This window comes from Ylistrum balloti, unplaced genomic scaffold, assembly GCF_031769215.1.
Source record: "Ylistrum balloti isolate Yb309-2 unplaced genomic scaffold, AGI_CSIRO_Ybal_v1 Utg371138, whole genome shotgun sequence".
NCBI classification, from domain to species: Eukaryota; Metazoa; Mollusca; class Bivalvia; order Pectinida; family Pectinidae; genus Ylistrum; species Ylistrum balloti.
In genome coordinates this window covers 171,728-196,348 of record NW_026782624.1, presented here as the reverse complement: position 1 = coordinate 196,348, position 24,621 = coordinate 171,728, and the positions used below count along the sequence as shown (strand labels likewise).

General features: G+C 36.5%; 1 protein-coding gene across 1 annotated transcript in view; it reads left to right on the top strand.

Annotated features, from left to right (window-relative positions):
• The window catches only part of LOC132561024 (prickle planar cell polarity protein 3-like), a 47,912-nt gene that overhangs the window by 12,348 nt on the left and 10,943 nt on the right, over positions 1–24,621 (top strand). The window contains exons 2-3 of the mRNA XM_060225743.1: positions 21,031–21,116; positions 24,063–24,243. Of these exons, the coding sequence (XP_060081726.1) occupies positions 21,031–21,116; positions 24,063–24,243 (267 nt within the window). The remainder of the gene's footprint in view (positions 1–21,030; positions 21,117–24,062; positions 24,244–24,621) is intronic.

Here is a 24,621-nt window from a genome sequence, read left to right as displayed (position 1 = left end):
ATATTGGTAACATTTGTGAAATTAAATCTTTAAGCAAAACTCTTCTAAAGCAGACGTTTGGTCTTTGTGCTTGACCACGCATTGTCTGGTACGTTGCAGAAAATTTATAATCTCTTGAAAAACATGAAAAAAATGTTATACAAACATGAACATGTTTCATTTTAAAAACATGAAATTTTCTCCTTTGCATTGATAACCATTTTGTTTAAAAATATTGGTGAGAACTATTTTCAATAGCATGATAATGGGTATAGTACTTCAGGTGAGATATCCTGTGTTTTAAGCAAATTCAAATAACTGTACTTCTGACAAATGACTAGTCTACTTACAGAAATGCTATTCAAATCAATATGTTTTAGGTAAAGATTACTTCTACCACTAAACATCTTGTGTATCCAATTTCAAAAAATGGTTGTAAACTCCAACTTTTTCATGATATTGGCCTGGTTCCCAGCTAATGGTTAAATGATGACGAGGCTGTGCATCTGATTCAATTTTGTGTGAGGTGCATATACTGTTACCTGACCTGGTGTTGTTCTGTCACATGCGTCCTGCTTGGAAACGACGTCATATCTTGAGTACCTCTTAACAGATACCAATAAGGTATGGAATAGGACGTAAATATTACAGATATTTTCTAGTATGCGTTAATCTGTCTCTTTCCTTAGGATTAATGACTCAATGTTGACAAGTAGTATTGTTTTTTGTCTAGACAAACCCTCTTTCACACTTGAACTAATTAAATGAAACTTTGCACATATCATTTTTATGCTCTAAGGTCATGCTCCTCAGTATTCATCAGTGCCCCACAGGTGCCTTATGTACGGTAATCAGGATTTTTATCTGTCTGTCTCCAGTCTACCTGCATGTCTGTCTACCTTTCTGTCTGTTTCAACACAAAATCTCAGGTTCTCTTGGGCCAATTGCACTCAGCTGTGAGAGTGATTTTTGGGTCCTGATCTCAAAAGTCAAGGTCACAGTTACTATAAATGAAATTGGTTTAAGTTTGAAGATTTAAGTTGTAAATATTTTGCTGTGACATTATGAAAGTCAAGGTTGCAAGTTCAAATTCTACTTTGCATTTTTAAGTACTTTAATTCCTGATAAAGATTGAAGCAAAACTGCATGTCAAGAATCAACTGAAAATTCACTGACTACAAGTCAATGTTATAAGGTCCTATAACTGGAAGATACTTTATTGTATCAAAACATAATCAAGTAAAATTGACCAGAACCTAATAAAGAATCACCTTATCAAAGTTCAAGGTCAATGGATTCAAAGTCACAGTTACATTTACCAGGTTAATATTTTGTCATGACATAATTAAGAATAACCAAACTAAAACAAGTAAGTGCATAATCAATTTGACGCCAATGTCAACATTCTTTTTCTGAACTGATAAATAATTTTGTTTCAGTGTACTGGAAAGGGGATTTTAATTCAATGAAGAGACACTATGTTGCAGGTTACTACAGATGATAATTAAAACTTGTGAACTAGACAAATTCCCATCACATGACACACAATCACTTACTACATTGTTTGCACAATTTTGGTGTTAATAAACATGTATCCTAGATGGCATGGAAAGTCTAAAGAATATATAAAAAATACATACAAGAAGAAATGACAAGTTTTTTTCAGTCTGTTTAGAACCTTTGAAAAAAATCTTTTTGAAATTTTAAATCTGTCTTGGGCCTTTTTTTACCAATTGTCTTGTCTTGGCTAGAGTTGTATTTAATTTTCAGTGTAAGTTAAACATGAGACTATATACCTTCATTGAATTAACCCTGCCTGTCCAAGGAGATGGAATTGATAGCCCTTTTTCCTTCAGTGATATATATATGTACATTTACTACCACATGCATAACCCACAGTACATTTGCTAGGGAAACATCAGATTTTTTTTGTAATCTGCACGTGTTGCAGGTATAGATTTAAGGACAGTTTTTATGAGGCAGAGAGTGTTTCAGTGTGCTAGCTTCTTTAATGCCTTTGACTATCCTTGCTTATCTATATCAAACCACATTTTTATGGAAACTGTGTAATAATTTTTATGGTGTTTGTTGGGTAAACAGTCTTTATGCTCCCTGAAAAAACTTTCAGGGGAGCATTTAATTGCTACTTTGTCCATCTGTCTGTGTCCGGAGCATAACTTTGCCCACTATAACTTGGTTTATACATTATTGACGTGAGTTGTGATGTGAACTGTACATGTACCAAATTCAGGGCCCACAATCCCTCAATTACAGAGTTATTGCCCTTTGTTTAAATTTCGTGTATGGAGCATAACTTTGCCTACAGTTAAGCAAGGATCATGAACCTTGGTGTATACATTGATCATGTACACTACACCAAATACAGGATCCTACACTTCTCAATTACAGAATTATTGTCTTTTGTTAAAACTTTCTTGTTTAGAGCATAACTTTGCCTTCATTTGAAATAGGGTAATGAAACTTGGTGTATACCTTGATCATATAAAGGTAATGTGGAGTGTGCCAATGTTAGGGCCCGCAAAACCATCATTACAGAGTTATTGCCCTTTGTCTAAATTATGTGTACTTTTTCAAGGAGCATGCATCAGTTTCAGTGATACTCTTGTTACATTCTTCTGATTAGGTGCTGTTCCTGAATGTTGTACTTCTTTTTACTCCGGTGTGACATTTTTTCTGGATCATATGCCGTGGCTTTTTTCCTCAGTGGTTGAGCGTGTGGCTTATACACCAATGCAGTTTATACATGGACGAAAAAAAAATCAGCAGAATGAAAAAAAAAATTAAAAAATAAAGCATATCGTCTGGACATCGGTTCAGGACCATTATGTATATCGGAACGGAATGACCTTTTTGTCAAGGCCTACTGTATGCATTATTGATCTGCATGACCTGGTACCTGAAGCAGACCGTCTAGAACTGTCAGTTGCAACTGTATACAGGATAATTTTCCGATTGAAATAAAAATAACATTTTCGTGGATTCAATTAATCATATACCTTTCTAATATGAATCACAGTAACATCTTCTGAACTTTCATGGTTGCTTCTGAAGCCAAAGCGGAAGTTTACAATAGTTTATAATAGTCCGTTGCATTCTGGGATCGATACATCATCAGGTCAAATTCTGCCATGCTTGCTTACGCTAAGAATGGCTTCGTGTAACTTTCCAGAAATAATATGGGAATTTTGTCAACATGCAAGACCTTTCACAGTACAGACATGGGTGGAGATATTATTAAGTGATTGCTTCTTTACATTTTTCAAACACATCAATAAAATAAAGGACTATCTGTGTATAATTCATTTGCAATTTTATATTAAATGTTTCGCTGACAATCTTGATAAATTGTCTAGAGTTGTCTGTTATGTCAACAGACTTTGGTTAACATAACGGTTAATCACCACATCATAAGAAAGGGTGCACCATATATTCTGGTGCATCTTATACGTGGATCAAATTGAAAAAAAAAATGCTGAAAAATAGCCCTGCGGCTTATGTTTAGTTGTGGTTTATAGCCTGGAAAATATGGTACATACACTGTGTAAAGTTGACATGGTGCTACAGGTTACTGTTTGATTCTTTGACCATTTTGCTTTTATGATTAAAAGGTATATATCTTCTGATCAGATGTAAAATTTTTACTTTATGTCTCTTACTTCTTCAGGTATGACTGTATTTCCATTTGATTTTTATAACCTATGTTGACACAGATCATGTGTCTTCAGAATCTTGAGCAGTTCAAAACTTGTTATTTTCAAATTAGTGTTTCAGAAGGAAGTCTATATTAACATATTTCTGATTGCATGCATTTTCAACCATTGATATTCCCTTTACTAAACAAATTTTTAATTCTAAATTTTTATCATAAATATAATTTACCTGTTTATGCCTAATTAACCTGTGATGCAAATTATGTTCTCGTTACATTGTGTTATAAGCTTTCTGTTAGTGCTGGCTTTCAACACAGTATACAATGCTTAACAATCTCTTTTAACATCGACAATATAAAATGGCTGCGAACGTTAGCAGCAGTAACAGATCAAATCAATAGAAACATATAATCATGATGTGAGTGGATCTTACTATGTAAAAAAATAAATACAGCTACAGGTCAGAAAAGTTTTACAGTTGCAAGCTAAAATCATTGTGTTTTTTTTAAAAATTGGCTACAAAATACTGTCATCTCCACCGCAACAGACCAATTACTAGTCTACTATAGGCTATAGACTGAGCACTTCTCTCATAGTTAGGCAACTGATCCAATACTTTTTTCCAAGGCAACAGACTGAAAGCTGTTCTGCGAGTGTAGACCCATTATAATTCCTATTATCCTAGGCAACAAACCAAACACTTCTTCCTACAAGGAAAGCAACTGTTCTCCTTAAGGCAACAGACCCATTAAAACTACTAATATCCAAGGCAACAGAACAAATACTGTTTTCCTAAGCAATGGATCAAATACTTTTCTAGGCAACAGACCAAATACTATTTTCCATGGCAACAGATTAAATAATAGTCTTCCAGCAACAGAGTCAATGTTAATCTTTTAGGAAACAGACCAACTATTACTCTTAGGCATCAGACCAAATACCAGTACTAGTCTATTAGACAACAGACCAAATACTAGTCTATTAGGCATCAGACCAAATACTAGTCTGTTAGGCATCAGACCAAATACTAGTCTATTAGACAACAGACCAAATACTAGTCCATAAGACAACAGACCAAACACTAGTCTATTAGACATCAGACCAAATACTAGTCTATTAGGCATCAGACCAAATACTAGTTTATTAGACAACAGACCAAATTCTAGTCTATTAGGCATCAGACCAAACACTAGTCTATTAGACATCAGACCAAATACTAGTCTATTAGACAACAGACCAAATACTTGTCTATAAGACAACAGACCAAATACTAGTCTATTAGTCATGAGACCAAATACTTGTCTATTAGGCATCAGACCAAATACTAGTCTATAAGACAACAGACCAAATACTAGTCTATTAGGCATCAGACCAAATACTAGTCTATTAGCTATCAGACCAAATACTAGTCTATTAGACAACAGACCAAATACTAGTCTATAAGACAACAGACCAAATACTAGTCTATAAGACAACAGACCAAATACTAGTCTTAGACAACAGACCAAATACTAGTCTATTAGGCATCAGACCAATTTTTAACAATTGTTTTCTAAGGCAATATGGTATAATATTGATCTTCTAGGCAACAGACAAAACATCGACAACAGACAAAACATCGAGTAACTAATAGTCTCCTCAACAATGGACCAGATACCAGTTTCCAGCTAGGCAACAGACAAAATTGTTGTCCTCCAGTGTGACATTTTAAGTACAGGGGTACTTGCCCACCAACACTGGTTTCAGGTCTGTTAGTACTCTAGTTTCCTGCCACAGTAAGATGCCTTGCAGGCTTACGGCCATACAGAAGTGATTGATATAAGTCAATATAACCTGATTGACAATTCTTTTTAAAGAAAGCTCATAGTTCAAACTACCCAAATATTGTCTCCTCCACATTGACAGTTTAAATTCCAATGTTTCTTTACCGCTCTGCTGGCGTGGCTTTTATATACATGGTCAGACTGCCCTGCTAACACCTATCTCACAACCTTTAAGAAACCTGATTAAAGCATGCAATCAATAATTCAGGCCAATCCTTGGTCACTAAGTTTATTTGCAAAATTATCAGCCAGCTGATACATAGCCAGAGGTCTACCTTATAGACTTTCACACCTGTACATGTACTGGGGCGTCATCAGCATGTTGCTCTCAATTGACTATTTATAAATTGAAAACCTGGAATGATGTTTTGTGTATCCAAAGTTGAAACTTTCAAAAACAAGATGTAACCACCATGAATGAACTTCATATAGGAAAACAATACACCTGATGGTTTAACATATGTAGGTGGGCCAATTGATGGTAATTAAGTCTCTTGGCTTTGTTAACTGTAACTGCATGTTATTCAAGGAGGTTTTAGACAATATGGATTACAAAATTCCTGAAATTATTGTTTCTTGTGAAGAGGTAAGCATTTTTTTTTTTTTTTTTGTGTGTGGAATTTGTAAAAAAAATGTTATCGTATCTTATTGAACATTTTGGTAAAAACTACGTAGAAGAGGTTTGAAGGTATTAGAATGTGTTAGAGGTATAAATTCAGTGTTTAAGTTATTAAGATAAGTATGATAAGTGCACTAACAGTACACACTCCAGCTCCTATTTGATCTTCAGAATGTTCACATTTTGCACAGTTACTGTTTAAGATAACTTGTCAGAATCAGCTCCACATCATTGTATATACACAAATCTGTAAATGGACGCTCTACATATTCTCATTTCTACCTGTGTAATACTGGTCTGTCCAGGGCAATATACACCCAGGTTCACTGTTCTCTTATTACACACCCACCCATGCAATACAGGCACGTGCATGTAGAAAAGTGATGTGGCCCTTTCCAATTAACTTCATCTCCTAATACAATGTTCATTTGCACATATGTGTAGAAATAAGTATTTGTAGTGACTGTTTATGTCTTGTTTTAATTTTTTAGTGTAAACTTTGTTTTCCAAATTCAGTTACCGAGAATTAATTGTCAATTAAATGCATAATATAAAATGTGATATTTGTAGTATGTTGTCCATATCTGAAGCTAATTTTTTTCCAACATATTAGAATTAGGAAAGAGAGAAAAATACTTTCTCATATGTCAAGATGAAGGTTTGGATATTTGCTCCTCACAAATCTATACAAGGACACTCCTCACAAATCTGTACAAGGACACTCATCAGAAATCTGTACAAGGACACTCATCAGAAATCTGTACAAGGACACACCTCATAAATCTGTACAAGGACACTCATCAGAAATCTGTACAAGGACACTCATCACAAATCTGTACAAGGACACTCCTCACAAATCTGTACAAGGACACTCCTCACAAATCTGTACAAGGACACTCATCACAAATCTGTACAAGGACGCTCCGCACAAATCTGTACAAGGACACTCCTCACAAATCTGCACAAGGACACTCATCAGAAATCTGTACAAGGACACACCTCATAAATCTGTACAAGGACACTCATCAGAAATCTGTACAAGGACACTCATCACAAATCTGTACAAGGACACTCCTCACAAATCTGTACAAGGACACTCCTCACAAATCTGTACAAGGACACTCCTCACAAATCTGTACAAGGACGCTCCGCACAAATCTGTACAAGGACACTCATCAGAAATCTGTACAAGGACACACCTCATAAATCTGTACAAGGACACTAATCACAAATCTGTACAAGGACACTCATCACAAATCTGTACAAGGACACTCATCAGAAATCTGTATAAGGACACTCCTCTCAAATCTGTACAAGGACACTAATCACAAATCTGTACAAGGACACTCCTCACAAATCTGTACAAGGACACTCCTCTCAAATCTGTACAAGGACACTAATCACAAATCTGTACAAGGACACTCATCACAAATCTGTACAAGGACACTCATCACAAATCTGTACAAGGACACTCCTCACAAATCTGTACATGGACACTCATCACAAATCTGTACATGGACACTCCTCACAAATCTGTACAAGGACACTCCTCTCAAATCTGTACAAGGACACTAATCACAAATCTGTACATGGACACTCATCACAAATCTGTACAAGGACACTCCTCACAAATCTGTACAAGGACACTCATCAGAAATCTGTACAAGGACACTCCTCTCAAATCTGTACAAGGACACTAATCACAAATCTGTACAAGGACACTCCTCTCAAATCTGTACAAGGACACTCATCACAAATCTGTACAAGGACACTCATCACAAATCTGTACAAGGACACTCATCAGAAATCTGTACAAGGACACTCATCACAAATCTGTACAAGGACACTCCTCAGAAATCTATACAAGGACACTCATCACAAATCTATACAAGGACACACCTCAGAAATCTGTACAAGGACACTCCTCACAAATCTTTACAAGGACACTCATCAGAAATCTGTACAAGGACACTCCTCACAAATCTGTACAAGGACACTCCTCTCAAATCTGTACAAGGACACTCCTCACAAATCTGTACAAGGACACTCCTCACAAATCTGTACAAGGACACTCCTCTCAAATCTGTACAAGGACACTAATCACAAATCTGTACAAGGACACATCTCAGAAATCTGTACAAGGACACTCCTCTCAAATCTGTACAAGGACACTAATCACAAATCTGTACAAGGACACTCCTCACAAATCTGTACAAGGACACTCCTCTCAAATCTGTACAAGGACACTAATCACAAATCTGTACAAGGACACACCTCAGAAATCTGTACAAGGACACTCATCAGAAATCTGTACAAGGACACTCATTAGACATATCAAGTCAGTGTGATGGAATTTTTCAGGATGACTATACAGATAGCCTGATGAATCAGTGGTTAAAAGATACGTTCAGAATTTTGAGGTCCTTGAAGGTTAGAAATTGGTCTTTACTCCATTTTTCATCTTAATTGTATTTATAAATGTGTTGGTTCATTACAATCGGAAAAAGGGAGTACTGTATGAAATATATCAGAAACACTCATGAATTTTTCATATCATTAAAAAAGACATAAAAAGAGAGAACATGCAATCAATAGTTTCTCATGAAATCAGAATGGTTGATTCTGACAATTCAAAGTTTTTCAATATTTCAGATGCTTTCTGAAATTGAAGTTGAAAACATCTTCCAAACCATAAAACCAAACCAATAAATTTGAAATTCCCACATCAATTAATTTTGAATTAACTGATAATTGAGATAACTTTGTAATGGCTATGTATGTAGCACAGACTCAACAAACTGGAATGATTTATCTCCAGTGAATGCCTGGCCCTTCATAGGAACTTCAAACTTCTGGGGAAAATAGAACCTTCGATTGTATTGCAAAGAGGACATCAACTGTATCAAAGGATGGGAAAAAATGTATTTACCTTATTTGGTATGGCTATTTATTTCATGGGTTGTCAGGGTGATTGCCAGGATTTGAAAGGTGGAGTGTGGTGTCATCTACTCAACCATATAGGATTTTGCTTTCGACCAACTTTGCCAACAAGAATTATTGATAGACATATCTGTTAAGTTGTCAGACATCTAGACAGATCTGTTGAGTTGTCAGACATCTAGAAAGATCTGTTAAGTTGTCAGACATCTAGACAGATCTGGTAAGTTCTCAGACATCTAGACAGATCTGTTAAGTTGTCAGATATCTAGACAGATCTGGTAAGTTGTCAGACATCTAGACAGATCTGGTAAGTTGTCAGATATCTAGGCAGATTTGGTAAATTGTCAGACATCTAGACGGATCTGTTAAGTTGTCAGATATCTAGACAGATCTGGTAAGTTGTCAGACATTTGGACAGATCTGGAAGTTGTCAGATATTTACAAATACCTGTTAAGTTTTCAGACATCTTGACAGATCTGGTAAGTTGTCAGACATCTAGACGGCATGGTACATCTGCTCAAAACTCAAGTCACCTACATTGTATTCAGTGTAGATGAATCTACCAAATTGGCACAGGACTCATTTTGAGCAGTGTACTAATAACACTAGAGATGTTTCCTCTTGAAAGAACCTCATGGTCATTTACTTTGTACGAAGTTGTCAAAAAGCACTTGAGCCTTAGCGCACTTCACCCATGGGGAAGTCTATTGGGTAACCGCAGCCAAAACACTGACAGAAAATGGAGCAGTTTATGGTTTTGTTCTGTCAGATTTCTGGAACCTGGAAACATTTGGATGATGATGGAAGCAGAATTGAAAATGTAAAGGCCTCTGGTCATATTTATTGGATAAAAAACATGAAGTATGTGAAGGAGTAAGCCCATGCAGGGCTAGAAAAAAATATTTCCAGCTACTTGTCTGTCGGGCAAGTGTAACTTGAAATTCACTTGCCCGAATCCAATATTTACTCACCAGAAGAAAAAAGGCAACAAAACATAATTTAAGGAACACAAATTTAATTATCAATTTCTATATCAAATGTTTGAACTCAACACTTGCTTTTATTGTTTTACTCATATTTAATTCACTGTTAACGCGAGCGAGAACATCGACTTTTTGACAGTAACTACGTACACAAAGCAACTTTGTTTACACATTTGTGGTTTTTGCATAGTGTGGATCAGCCAGAGTCTTGATACTTGGGGTAAACAAGGATACTACATCAATGTATTTGATTGACTATCAGTGGATTTCAATTAATTTTAAGAGTGTTTAAGTTGATAAACGTCATTTATTATGGAATATTCAATAGTCAGAACTATAAATTTCACTCGCCCGCCGGACAAGTAGCTGAAACAAATCACTCGCCCACAAGTAGCTTTGACTCGTGTAGACGAGCGGACGAGTGGATTTCGCTAACCCTGCCATGGTGTACTTACACTAGAACTGTCAAAAATCAAACAGGACTGATTTTTGACAGCTATATAAAATAACTGAAAGGACAGAGTAAATGTCATTCAAAAACTTCTTCCTAGAGGAAGATCTTTATAGAAGAATTGGTCACAGTGTAAAATGCCCAAATTGGTTGTTAAGGAATGGACAGGTCAATGGCATCAGCTGTTGGTTGTTTTAATTTTATTAACATCATAGTCAAGTAATTTTGTAGATTTATTTGTGTTGGTTATGTTCTTGCATAGGCTGGTGTAAATGCAGTATGCATGTATGATTGGGCCACTGCATGATGGAAAGATTGTTAGTGCCATCACACTGAAACGACAGAACCTTTACACAGTTTCATGAAATCCATGGCAGTCACATTACAACAGTAATCAGTTCTTTTTACTATACTGCAGTTGTTATGTAAATCAGATTTGAACAATTTTTTACAAATCTGTGAGGTCCACAGGAGTTCATAGGTCACCAGAGGGCTGACCATCTTTTGAACAGGTTAGTTGATCATGAGACACTTGCAGTCCCTTTAAGAATGGTTTACTAGAGGGAAAGGCTGATGGGTGTTTATGCATCTGTCAAAATTAAAGAAAATTAATTTGTCCCAGTATCAACCAGCATGTGGTCTGTGTATACTTAAATAATTTGTTATAGGTTCAAGCACATTAAATAGGTCTGATATTGGTCTAAATCATGCACCTTTGCTTTTTTTTTTACAATTTTTTCATATTTCTATATATACTTTACCTGTATGGAGATTATGCTAGGCAGGTAAATTATAAATCCTAAACCTGCAGTTGAACTTTTGACCCCTTAGTGCTGTGATTGGTGGTGGAGTAGGTTGACTTGCCATATTGATGTAGACATGTGGCTTTAGTTAAATTAGGACCGTTTGAACTCTCATAACATTACTGATTTCATTGTTGATAACATAGAGTAAACATTCATTGGTTGTTCAAGTTTCACTGTGTGGTTAATTTGTGATGGTGAGATCAAAAGGGCATGAAGTATGAATTCTATTTTTTTGTAAATCTATATCAGTGATGGGTTATATTTGTGCAAGGGAATTGATTTCTGTGTGATTTATCAACCCAATTAGTAACAAATATGCCTCATATTTGATTTCTGTTTACAAACTTCTACATAAAGTATGGGTAATGCAGCATTTAGGAGCTCAAAAAGATAAAACAGAGCAATTAAGTTGGTCAAAAGGAAATCCATGTAACAACCATATAAATTGATTTTGAATATTTCTGCAAGTATCCATTGAAGAATTGAAAATGTGAGTGCCCTCACAATACAAAGGTCATGCATGTAGTTTAAATAGGAATGAATGCTTCCTTTTCAATGCCTATTCATTGTAAGGACAATTTTTGGCCTGGTTGCACATAGTGCAAATCCGGGTTATAGTATGGTGAATGTCGGCGGGTGGGAAAAGAGGTACCAGTTTGTTGAATCAACTCTTCCTAGAGTTTTTGATGTAGAAGCTTGAAACTTTGTAGGATGTTTATGTATATGTTGAAGATGTGCACCTTATATTATGGATTCATTCTGCACATTTTTCTGGATTTTCCGGGCTTTGGAACTTAGTCATTTTCCATGGTTTGACAGGGAAAAGTATTACAATACCAATATTAAATTGTGTACAGCAATGTTTCACTGAATTATTTTCTATGATTATAACATCTTCAAAATAGTTCAATGGTACTCAAATTCAATATCAAGTTACGACGTCAAAATACTGTAAGTTTTAAATTCGCGCTTTGAAAGCAAATTGCGATTATAGCCCCCGCCAAATAAAAACACTTTACAGTACAAAGATAAAGAACGAAGCTGTCAAGTTCTTAGCCCACCATCCATAGTGGGCTGATCAAATCAACAGTCGTCTGTGGTCCATCATCTGTTGTCCATTTCTGAAACTTTTCTTGTTATCACAGTTTCTCAGAAACTACCACAAGAATCTTCCTGAAATTCCACATATAAATCACCTTGGGGCCCTAGATGTCCATTGTCTATTTTTTTAACAACTCCGAATCAAAAATGACTGCAACTTCTTTCTTCAAATGCCTTTCTTCTGCACCAATTCATAAAATACAACTGGACTTTCTCTCTTATAACATATATTCTACATATTCAACAAATGAAACACCTTTAATTGTCTTATAAATACCATATAAAATTGCACTCATCCTGCAACCGGCCAGTTGTGGCTTTGCCCCATATTTTTTATGTAATTGTGACCTGCAGGTACTAAGATCAAGGTCAATGTTATTGTCAATATGTAATAGAAATTCTGGAGGTTTTCTGTTCTTCAGAATATAAGTTAGAACTACTCCAGCATTTCATATATACATTTTGTGAAGCAGTTTTATGAGGAATACTTGAATGAGATTCTGCACATTGATAACTCCTATTTGCTTGTCTTCATCACCTAAAATTTGACTTGGTATCATCATATAATCGTTTTGGTTACCTTGAAATAAATCTAGTTATCATTGATATTTTATCGCTTTCCTCTGCCTGGCTTTAGATTTTTCATGAAGCCATGTACCATACTTATCTTAACAATATACTATTCACCTCTGATTTTTTACTTTTACTTTCAATTATTGTCATAAACAGTGTTTTTAATCTTTTAACAATATACTAAAGGCCAAATGTAAATCCTGACTGTTTAAAATGTTTGTCTTGTTGCGAACCTGCAGATTATCAATGTTGAATTATCTGGCTGTTAATCATTATAAAATTGAACAATGATGCCAATTTACACATTTTAGTATGATTGAATCGGTCACTGCATCACACTATTGACTGAGTTGTCATTCTTTCAATTAACGTTCAGACCATGATAATTTCAGCTAGCTTTGTATGAAACCTAGTTGGTCATCAATTTTCAGGTGTTCTCCTCTCTATTGGTGATATCAAATGAAACCAGGTAACCTAGGTATGGTGGGGTTGGACAGTACATATATTACAAATGAACTTTTATGAACATTTTTTTTAAAGAAAAGTGAGTTACAATTTATATGTAGGTGAAGAAACAAAATGTGTTCTTTTAAGTTAATCACCATGCAAGCTTCTATTTGAGACAGCCTTGCAGCGCTTTCCTTTAGAAGCATATGGTGATTTATATTTTAGGAAACAACAAACATAGTGCTGACCTGGGCTTGTTCATTTATTTCAGAAATCAGATATTTCAGAACTTTAAAGAATTTTTAGGATCTGTAAAGGATTAGTATAAGGTCCCCTGATATCTTAGATCTTCACTGATAAATGATAACATTTCACAGTAGGCTATTTCTGTATCATGTGCAGACAATATACCTTTGTTTAAAATTCTTCATTTGCCTTATCGCAGTGCATTAGGAGGGTTCTATAGTAAATTCAAATATATTCCAGTACGTAACATATTTTCATTAACATGGAAGATGATATGAAGAAATAAAGTATGTCTTTATCAGATATGTTAATTTTGATATCTTTTCCATACTTTTGTTTATTACAAATCAGTTTGACCCATTGCCTCAGTTACTATAGTAGGGGAACACAGGTTTGACCTCCTCATTCAGGTACTACAGTAGGAGAATACAGGTTTGACCTACTCCTTCAGGTACTGCAGTAGGGGAACACAGGTTTGACCTCCTCCTTCAGGCACTACAGTTGGAGAACACAGGTTTGACCTCCTCCTTCAGTCACTACAGTAGGGGAACACAGATTTGACCTCCTCATTCAGTCACTACAGTAGGGGAACACAGGTTTGACATCCTCCTTCAGGTATTACAGTAGGAGAACACAGGTTTGACCTCCTCCTTCAGGTACTACAGTAGGAGAACACAGGTTTGACCTCCTCATTCAGTCACTACAGTAGGAGAACACAGGTTGTTTGACCTCCTCCTTCAGTCACTACAGCAGGAGAACACAGGTTTGACCTCCTCCTTCAGTCACTACAGTAGGGGAACACAGGTTTGACATCCTCCTTCAGGTATTACAGTAGGAGAACACAGGTTTGACCTCCTCCTTCAGGTACTACAGTAGGAGAACACAGGTTTGACCTCCTCATTCAGTCACTACAGTAGGAGAACACAGGTTGTTTGACCTCCTCCTTCAGTCACTACAGCAGGAGAACACAGGTTTGACCTCCTCCTTCAGTCACTACAGTAGGGGAACACAGGTTTGACATCCTCCTTCAGGTATTACAGTAGGAGAACACAGGTTTGACCTCCTCCTTCAGTCACTACAGTAGGAGAACACGGATTTGACCTCCTCCTTCAGTCACTACAGTAGGAGAACACAGGTTTGACCTCCTCATTCAGTCACTACAGGAGGAGAACACAGGTTGTTTGACCTCCTCCTTCAGTCACTACAGCAGGAGAACACAGGTTTGACCTCCTCCTTCAGTCACTACAGTAGGGGAACACAGGTTTGAAATCCTCCTTCAGGTATTACAGTAGGAGAACACAGGTTTGACCTCCTCATTCAGTCACTACAGTAGGAGAACACAGGTTGTTTGACCTCCTCCTTCAGTCACTACAGCAGGAGAACACAGGTTTGACATCCTCCTTCAGGTATTACAGTAGGAGAACACAGGTTTGACCTCCTCCTTCAGTCACTACAGTAGGAGAACACGGGTTTGACCTCCTCCTTCAGTCACTACAGTAGGAGAACACAGGTTTGACCTCCTCCTTCAGTCACTACAGTAGGGGAACACAGGTTTGACCTTCTCCTCGGGTACTTTTTCTGATGTTTATTACTTGGGATACTGATGATGGAACTGTAGTTTCACAAACTGGCTTTATCTATTTCTAATGAACTGAGGTCAGCTTATGATTTGTTTATGAATGAATAGCCAAATAGATACATTTGACAAGAAGGTAGTAAGTCAATCAGCATGTGGGTGTTATCTGTTTTGGATGCAGTGTTATAATTAACTGTAGAGCTAAGGTGGTAGATAGCATATGGATCTTGTTCCTTTTTAAGACTGAGATAATCTCTATACTGTCAGGATAATGTTGAGCGCTACATTATAGGAACATGTTTAACCCTCACAATAAAATACACTTCATATATATTATATTCTGTATTTCTGTAATTACAGGTGTCAATAAAAGGTTTCTATGGTAACCAAGTATTGTGTTGAAAATAACCATTCACTTGTACATTGAAATATTCTGACAATACGTTATAAATATTACAATTATTCTTAATCTTGAAAGAAACTGAAATGAAAATTTCTGATGGAGAATTCTGTTTCATTGTAACCACAGCAACAGGTCATATCACTTTTAGAATGATCACATTTGAATTGAGTATTTTTCTCTAATCTTCCAGTTAAAGCACATACAAAATTGGTGCTTATGATTTATGAGGGGCTAAATTAGAAGATGGAAAATAGTAGGAAGAGGGGCTAGTGAGGAGAGACTGAAGGACGGATGTTGTAAATCTTGAAAGAGTGACTTGTGGGTAAAGACTAAAAGATTGAAGTTCTAATACTGGAAAGACCACAAGTGGGGAGAGACTTAAGGATTGGAGTTGTAATGCTGGAAAGAGGGGCTGGTGGGGAGAGACTAAAGGATTGAAGTTGTAATGCTGGAAAGAGGGGGTGGTGGAGAGAGACTGAAGGATTGAAGTTGTAATGCTGGAAAGAGGGGGTGGTGGGGAGAGACTAAAGGATTGAAGTTGTAATGCTGGAAAGAGGGGCTGGTGGGGCAAGACTAAAGGATTGAAGTTGTAATGCTGGAAAGAGGGGCTGGTGGGGAGAGACTAAAGGATTGAAGTTGTAATGCTGGAAAGAGGGGCTGGTGGGTAGAGACTAAAGGATTGAAGTTGTAATGCTGGAAATAGGGGCAGGTGGGGAGAGACTAAAGGATTGAAGTTGTAATGCTGGAAAGAGGGGCTGGTGGGTAGAGACTAAAGGATTGAAGTTGTAATGCTGGAAAGAGGGGCTGGTGGGAAGAGACTTAAGGATTGAAGTTGTAATGCTGGAAAGAGGGGCTGGTGGGGAGAGACTTAAGGATTGAAGATGTAATGCTGGAAAGAGGGGCTGGTGGGGAGAGACTAAAGGATTGAAGTTGTAATGCTGGAAAGAGGGGCTGGTGGGGAGAGACTTAAGGATTGAAGATGTAATGCTGGAAAGAGGGGCTGGTGGGGAGAGACTAAAAGATTGAAGTTGTAATGCTGGAAAGAGGGGCTGGTGGGGAGAGACTTAAGGATTGAAGTTGTAATGCTGGAAAGAGGGGCTGGTGGGGAGAGACTTAAGGATTGAAGATGTAATGCTGGAAAGAGGGGCTGGTGGGGAGAGACTATATAACTGAAGTTGTAATGCTGGAAAGAGGGGCTGGTGGGAAGACTTAAGGATTGAAGTTGTAATGCTGGAAAGAGGGGCTGGTGGGGAGAGACTTAAGGATTGAAGTTGTAATGCTGGAAAGAGGGGCTGGTGGGGAGAGACTAAAGGATTGAAGTTGTAATGCTGGAAAGAGGGGCTGGTGGGGAGAGACTTAAGGATTGAAGTTGTAATGCTGGAAAGAGGGGCTGGTAGGGAGAGAGTTAAGGATTGAATTAACAATACTGGGAATAGTTGCAAGTGTGTAGAGCCTTAAAGATTGATGATGTGATACGAGGGAAGAGCTGGTAGGAAGTGACCCTACCTCAAAATGATCCTGACTGTATACAGGACGATAAGCTAACAAACAAGAAAACTTGCATAAAGTGGTTTAAAGAATTGAATCAAATAACAATCAGGAAACAGGACTATTCAAAACAATATTCTTTATGGGTGCTAAAATCTTTCACGATTTATCTAGTAAAAATTTTATTTGTCATAGGATACTAAAATATTTTCTCGATATCTTCTGAAGTACATAATACATAGAATTGATCTGGGACGTCTGAAGGTTGTAGTCGTTAACTCAAAAATATTGATACAGAATATTGTAAGAAAGCCAAGGCCCTGTAACACTGAGAGGTCATTCCTGTATTGACTGACTGCCGGTTCTTGGCATCTGATGTGTAAGTTGACCTTCCTGACCTCCAGCAAGCTGTTAGAATAGCCCAAATGAATGATCAAAGTCCCAAAGCTGGATTCTTGGGGTGAGGAACATAGAACATATATTTTATGTCATGACACAGAATTAGCACTAATGTTCTTAATCCCGTTTGACCATAGTTGAACCATACTGTTCCAAGTTCAGAGGATAGATAACAGGACTGAAAGGAAATATGATCTGATTATAAACAAATTGATCGCAAAAAAAGTCGTCATAACAGTCATAATATTATGTTCTTTTGGATAAGATATTCTCTGATCACAATATGTTAGAAAATTCATTAGTGACATTTCGATGACAACTTCACCTTCATCAGACAAATTATGCAGCGTGAAACATATTTCTATTGAGATATATCAATTGTATTGAATCTCATGATATTTCAAATCTAATTTTATTCTTGAAGGCTAGATTTTTTGCAAAGCTTTTTAAAATTGTGGGGATCTTAAAAAACAGGGACTATCTCCTTCACTTCTACAGACACATCTCTATGGTACATCACTGTTGCCTCGCCGGTCATGACAGACCTGATGTCTGTGAAGGTGCGGGTATTGCCACACAAAGTTTCAAATTATTTTGTATATACATCAAAATTTCTAGGTTGACTTCTCTAAAATTTACCTGTCAAGGTTACTATATGAATAGATTTGTGGCGATCAGCACTTCCCCTGTAATATTTTAGTTTGGTTTTCAATTTTTAGAATGCAAACTTCCAAAATTTCACTTAAATTGCTCACATTTCACAACGTTGTGTTGTTCAATGGAATCTACAAAGGACTACAGTAAGATAAAAGTTGCCTGTATGTATCAATATATCACTGAGGTAACAGGCCATCTGTCATCTGGTTTGTAATGTACAACAGGTAGTGTTACCTGTGTACTTGTGTAGCCTTTCTCACCTCTATCCATCATTACCCTATCGTTAATTTGTATGTAAAATGTAAACGTTAGTAAACACATTGATGTTGTTATTTATAGTAACAGCAAAATACTGGTAAAGAAAGAAACCTTTTTATCATTTCTTAATAGTATTGTCACCATTGAGAATAAACACTTTAAATAAGCATGACCTTGAGAACAAGGTCATATATCAACAGTGGGCAGATTTGTTATCCTTTTTTTTAGCAGTAGCAGTTTTTGACAAGATTTTGATAGCAAAACAGATTGGTGACATCGCACAAGTTATGACATTGTATCAGATGTAAGAACTTGATAGCAGAACAGATTGGTGATAACACACAAGTTATGGCATTGTATCTGATGTAAGAACATCATAGCAGAACAGATTGGTGACATCGCACAAGTTATGACATTGTATCTGATGTAAGAACATCATAGCAGAACAGATTGGTGACAACACACAAATTATGACATTGTATCTGATGTAAGAACATCATAGCAGAACAGATTAGTGACATCACACAAGCTATGACACTGTATTTGATGTCAAATCTATTAAATCAGTAGTGATTGAACAGTCAAAACTACTTGTAGGAGTAAGCAAGCATGCAACTGATCAGAGAAAGAATACCTTTGATTGTACAAAATACCTGATATAGTACATCTGTTGGTAATGTACATATACTCTTATGAACTTGCTACCTACCACAAGATTACTGATATCGAAAAATCTAATCTGACACCTATGGGACATAGTATGTATAATCTGACACCTTTGGGACATAGTATGTATAACTTGACACCTGTGGGACATGGTATGTATAATCTGACACCTGTGGGACACAACCTGTCAGTGAGATTTGCCTGTGTATTCTGACACCTGTGGGACACAACATGTCAGTAAGATTTGCTTCTGCAATCTGATACCTGTCTAACCTGGCACCACTGGATAACACAAAGTCAATGAAACAAGGCAGTGAGATTTACCTGTCTGATCTGAAGCCTTGTATTCATGCAATGGTTTGTCCATATTACAGACTTCTTCTTATGAGCTGTAATGCCTAGAATCATGATGTTAATGATCTATGGCTTATTCATCTGTAGAGGACAGGTTGCAAATTTGGTCCAAATATGACCTTGACCTTCTTATGCCTTGTATGTTAAATGCTTCAAAGTGAGTATAATAAGGTTGTCAGATGATGGATGAAAACTATCATCTCCAACATGATTTATTTGTGTTTAAATTACAAGGTAGTGAGAGTCAAAACATAAGAAAAAAAAATCATCAAATTAGTTGTTAAAAAAGTACAGCTTTCATATGAGGAATATATGATACAATGTAATGAGAGATGATTCATGTTTTATTATCAAACAATAGTTCAGTGTCATCAGTATAGTACAGACAAGACGATGTATTTAGTAATCATTGCATGGCTGAGAATTGGTTATAAATAGAATCTATTACAGACTATCATCTGTGATAATGAATTGTAATGGTCATGTCTGTCACCAGGCTAGACAAGACTTAACCAGGAATATTTACACTAAAACACCATTCCTGTGCTGTGGAGGCTGATTTCGTTTATTTAAGGAACAATATATAGTCTGTGTAACTCTCATTAGTCATTACAAATATATCTTTGGTGTAGAACTGCCTCCAGCCCAGGGTCTCATCACACTCACCTCTGCCCAGGACAAAGCTGGATGTATGATACTGTACTAGCAATGCTGTATAGAAATACAGGCTGCCAATATTGGCCTCGAAGGAGCAATAAAAACATTACAATTCTTCCCTTCTTCCATTGGTCATACCTAATGGGAGTTTGATCCAGTGTTACTATTAACAAAACCAAACATGTTGAAACATCATTGTTGAACTGTTATTTCAGGTACTAGTTGGTATTTACAATATGTAACTCCATTTGTAGCAGGTCCAACATCTTTAGATAGTAAGCAATGACAGTTACAGTTGCTTTACATCAAGGGTCCATTTGGGCTGTTGTCTGCCCATTGTGTTTCCTTCCCCTAGGGATTCTTGAATTTTTCCATGAATATTGAATGTTTCGGACCATAACCCCTCTTACTCCTTAGTTATGCTTGTTTGAATTTTAGGCAGCAAGATGTCATCCTTTGACAAAGTTTGTTATTCCTTTTTGTCATAGAGTACTTGATGAATAATTTGTAAATTGTGTATTAAGCACATTTAATTGGTCCTAACTTGTGCATGCTGAGTTTGACATTGAGATCGGATTCTATATCGATTCCAGTAGATAGATCAATTGACAGACTGACTTTTGAACTGACAAGTGGTATTGTTGACAGAATTATATGTCCAACAGATAAAAGAAGAAACATCTGATGTTTAACTGATGAAGATGTTATCAAAGTTTCTTTGGGATCTCCTATAAATCTGTGAGAAAGCATTGAGTGATGAATTGTACTTCAGTTATTAATTTAAAAGAAAATTTTTGAGAGATCCCAGTAAATCTGTTCACAGTGAGAATTCATTGAGTAATGTAATTTGGTTAATAGCTTATCAAAATGTTGAATGCATGTTCTTTACTTGTCTAAAAATGCTTTTTCACGATTCTGTTTTGTCTTTACAGGAGATTGTGGTACAGGAGGTAGATGAAGGACAGCCATGTTTGGTGTGTGGGGACCGATGCTCAGGCTTCAGGCAACACAAGTGGAGGTAAATTTCATATCACGATCAAAAGGAATTCAGATTAGTATCAGATGTAATCTGTTGTCCATCCATCTGTCCATCCATCCATCTAGCTGTCCATCCGTCTGACAACTATGATCTTCCTCTAGAAAACTATAAGCAGCTAAAAACTGATATTTGATCAGGAGGACTATTTAGGTTGGAGTACGCATATTTTTCTCATATGATTGAACGTTTTTTCAATGTCACAAGGGTAGAATAGTTTAATACCCATTAAGAATTATCATTCCAGAAGATGAAGGTTACTCATATTTGTTCAGGTAAAACATGGGATAGAGTTTTCTGAAGTTCTGCCCTGACCCTATTTTTGAATTAAGACTTACCTTCAAGTTCACAGAGGTCAAATATGCTAAAGTTGAAAAATCTTTTCTTGAAAATTGGGTGTCAGGTGAACTTTGTGTTATTGAAGATTGAGATTGTGGCTTTTGATGCAAATATCTCTGAAAAAATTTGCTGATTCTTGTTTCCTATCTATGCTTTGTGAATGCCATTTTAGAACACAGTTGTCTCCCTTTATAGATAACTTCATCTAGTGCCAGCTAGTTATCAATACTTGCTTTGACATGAGAAAAATTGAACCAGAGAAGCGCTGTTTTGTCAATAAAAATCCAGGCCTTTGCTCTCTATCAATTTATTATCATCCATAAATATGGTTTGAAAGCACAATATTACGTAAAAAGGAAATAAGATTTCCCCTCGATCATCTCTTCTTAATCAACAAACTGTCATTGGTCAATGATGGATGATCCTATAAAGCAACCTATTGACCAATCAGAAATCTCAAAACTGGTTAGTGCAGCTCCATCAGATATATACTCTATTTGAAGCATTGCTTTCAAAACAAATCATGTAGCTACGCATTGTGATAATATCAATTGTGTCATTTGATATTACCTTGAGTGTAGTGTAACATGATGATAACTTCATAAGTCTGTTTATTGTGGCAGAATGATGTAGCATGTAAGAATCTTGGATTGATATTATAGATCATTGTGAAAGGTCAAAGGTCGTTCCATATATAAAAAGTCATTTCATAGATGATTTCCTGATAATGAATGAATATAATGCAGGAATTTATTTACCTTTAAGATATTTGTTGACAGTGGTAAATCTGTACTGTGTGTGCTAGCCCATCATCATCAGATAGAATCACACAACATCTGTAATTCATCATCCCACATAAGTCATCTGTCGTCCTTTGTCCATCAGTCAATCCATCCATCTATTTCTCCATAAGCAGTTTTGTTTATTGAAAAGTACAAGATTGATCTTTCTTAAATTTCCTGTGTAGATTTCCTGATGTCCTTTGTTGTGCCTGTTAAATTTTTAGACTGATCAGAAAATGGCTGACAAATGATCATCTTTGATTTTAACATGAAATTTTGTTGTTACCAGTATGTCTTGAGAAGTACTTGATGTATCTTCCTCAGATCTAATATTATGAGCTCCTCTTTCTTCCTTGTATTTCCCAATCAGTTTTAGGACTGAACAGAAAAACAAGATGGCTGACAGTTAGCCATTTTGTATTTTGACAATTAAAGTTTGTTTTCACTATTTCTTAGGAATACAGGATGTTTTTTCTCAAATTTCCTATTTAATTTACACTAAGTTCCTAGTTATGGCTGAGAGGTGGGTATACTGGATTTTGACTATAAAGGTCTGTTACTGCTATTTCTTGAAAAGTACAAGACAGATCTTTCTGAAATTTTGTTTGTAGGATCCCATTGGTCCCTTGTTTTGGCCGTTTCATTTTTAGACTGATCAGGAAAACAAAATGGCGGCAGGCAACCATCTTGGATTCAGCAGTTAAAGAATATTATTCCTACTTCTTTGAGGGATTTTTAAATGTCATAAACAGAGGGAAGAAAAAAAAAGAAAGGAAAAGATCCAACTTTTAAAGAACAAATAAAGATTATATGATGATTGGCATCAAGGTCTCTCTGGGGTCTGTTGTGTATGGATAGATACAGATAGACCTTGATGGTCAGGTTGGAATGGGAGGTAGATCAGAAATTTATTGGAAACAATACAGGTGTTTTTAGTGCTTTAACATAAGAAGTCATAGATTAATAACATACACAATAATATTTTCAACAAATGTTTCAGTGTGAAGCAGAGAAGTTTCTCATGACCTGTTTAAGCCCACTATCATAAGTTGGTGGGCTTTTCAAATCGCCCTACGTCTGTGGTCCGTCCATCCATCCAAGAACATTTTTTGTTATTGTTATTTCTATAGAACTACTTGATGGATCTTTCTTAAATTTCTTAAGTAAGTTCCTCTTTGTCCTTAGTTGTGCCCATTTGATTTTGGGTCTGTTCAGGAAAAAGGAAATGGCCGACAGGCAGCCATCTTGGATTTTGACTTTGAAAGATTGTAATCACTATTTCTTGAGAACTACAGCATAGATCTTTCTCAATTTTCATGTGTATGTTTCTCTTGATCCCTAGTTGTGGCTGTTTGATTTTATGACCGATCAGAAAAACATAATGGCAGTCGGGCAGCCATCTTTGATTTCTCATAGTAAAGATTTTAATCTCTATTTCTTAAGAAGCACTGAATGGATCTCTCTAAAATTTCATACATAAGTTCCCTTTGGTCTCTACCTGTTCCTGTTTGATTTTGGGACTGATCAGATGAAACAAAATGGCTTCCAGGCGACCATTTTGGATTTGGCAGGTAAAGGTTATCATCATTATTTTTGCAAAGGAATGTTAAAATTTCTTATCATTAAGAGCAAAAACAAAGAAGAGAAATGAAGGGAAAAGATCCAACTTTCAAAGAGCAAACAAAGATCAGACAATGGTGGGTGTCGAGATCCCTCTGGGATCTCTTTTTTCTTATGGGATTTCTAGTTTTTGTATTGCCTTGGAACTGTAACAACATCATAACACTCATATATTTTTATTATTCAGGAGCACATGTCATACTTGCAAGTGTCCAAGAGATGCTCATGATATCTACAACGAGAATTTTGTAAATGTTCGGGACAGATTGGGATGGAAACGAGAGGATGACCCAAACTCACAAGTCACCAAGGACCAAACAATAAAGGAGGGGTACACATGGGTGCCCCCTGGCCTCTCAAGTGAACAGGTAAAAATTAATTCTTACCTTAAAGGAAGGATATGATGCATACCTGCCAACATTCCCGATTCAGTAAGGTGTTTCCCGATTTTCACTCCCCCGCCCCGCCTCCCGATCAGATTGATAAAATTTTGGGTAATCTCCCAATTTCAGACATCCTGCTGAGTAGATCATCAGTAACCTTGCTATATTTGTCAAATTGGTAAGACTGACCATCTGGCCACATAATCAATGCCTAGCTAGGTGAGTACACTACCCAATTATCTAATTAGTGCTACCCAATACCACTTTGCTTGGGAGCACACTTCTACATGGCTGATTTTTCCCTACCTAATTAATGGTAGCCCGTTGGTCAGGACTCAGGACCAGGCCCTAGTAAGTAGCTGA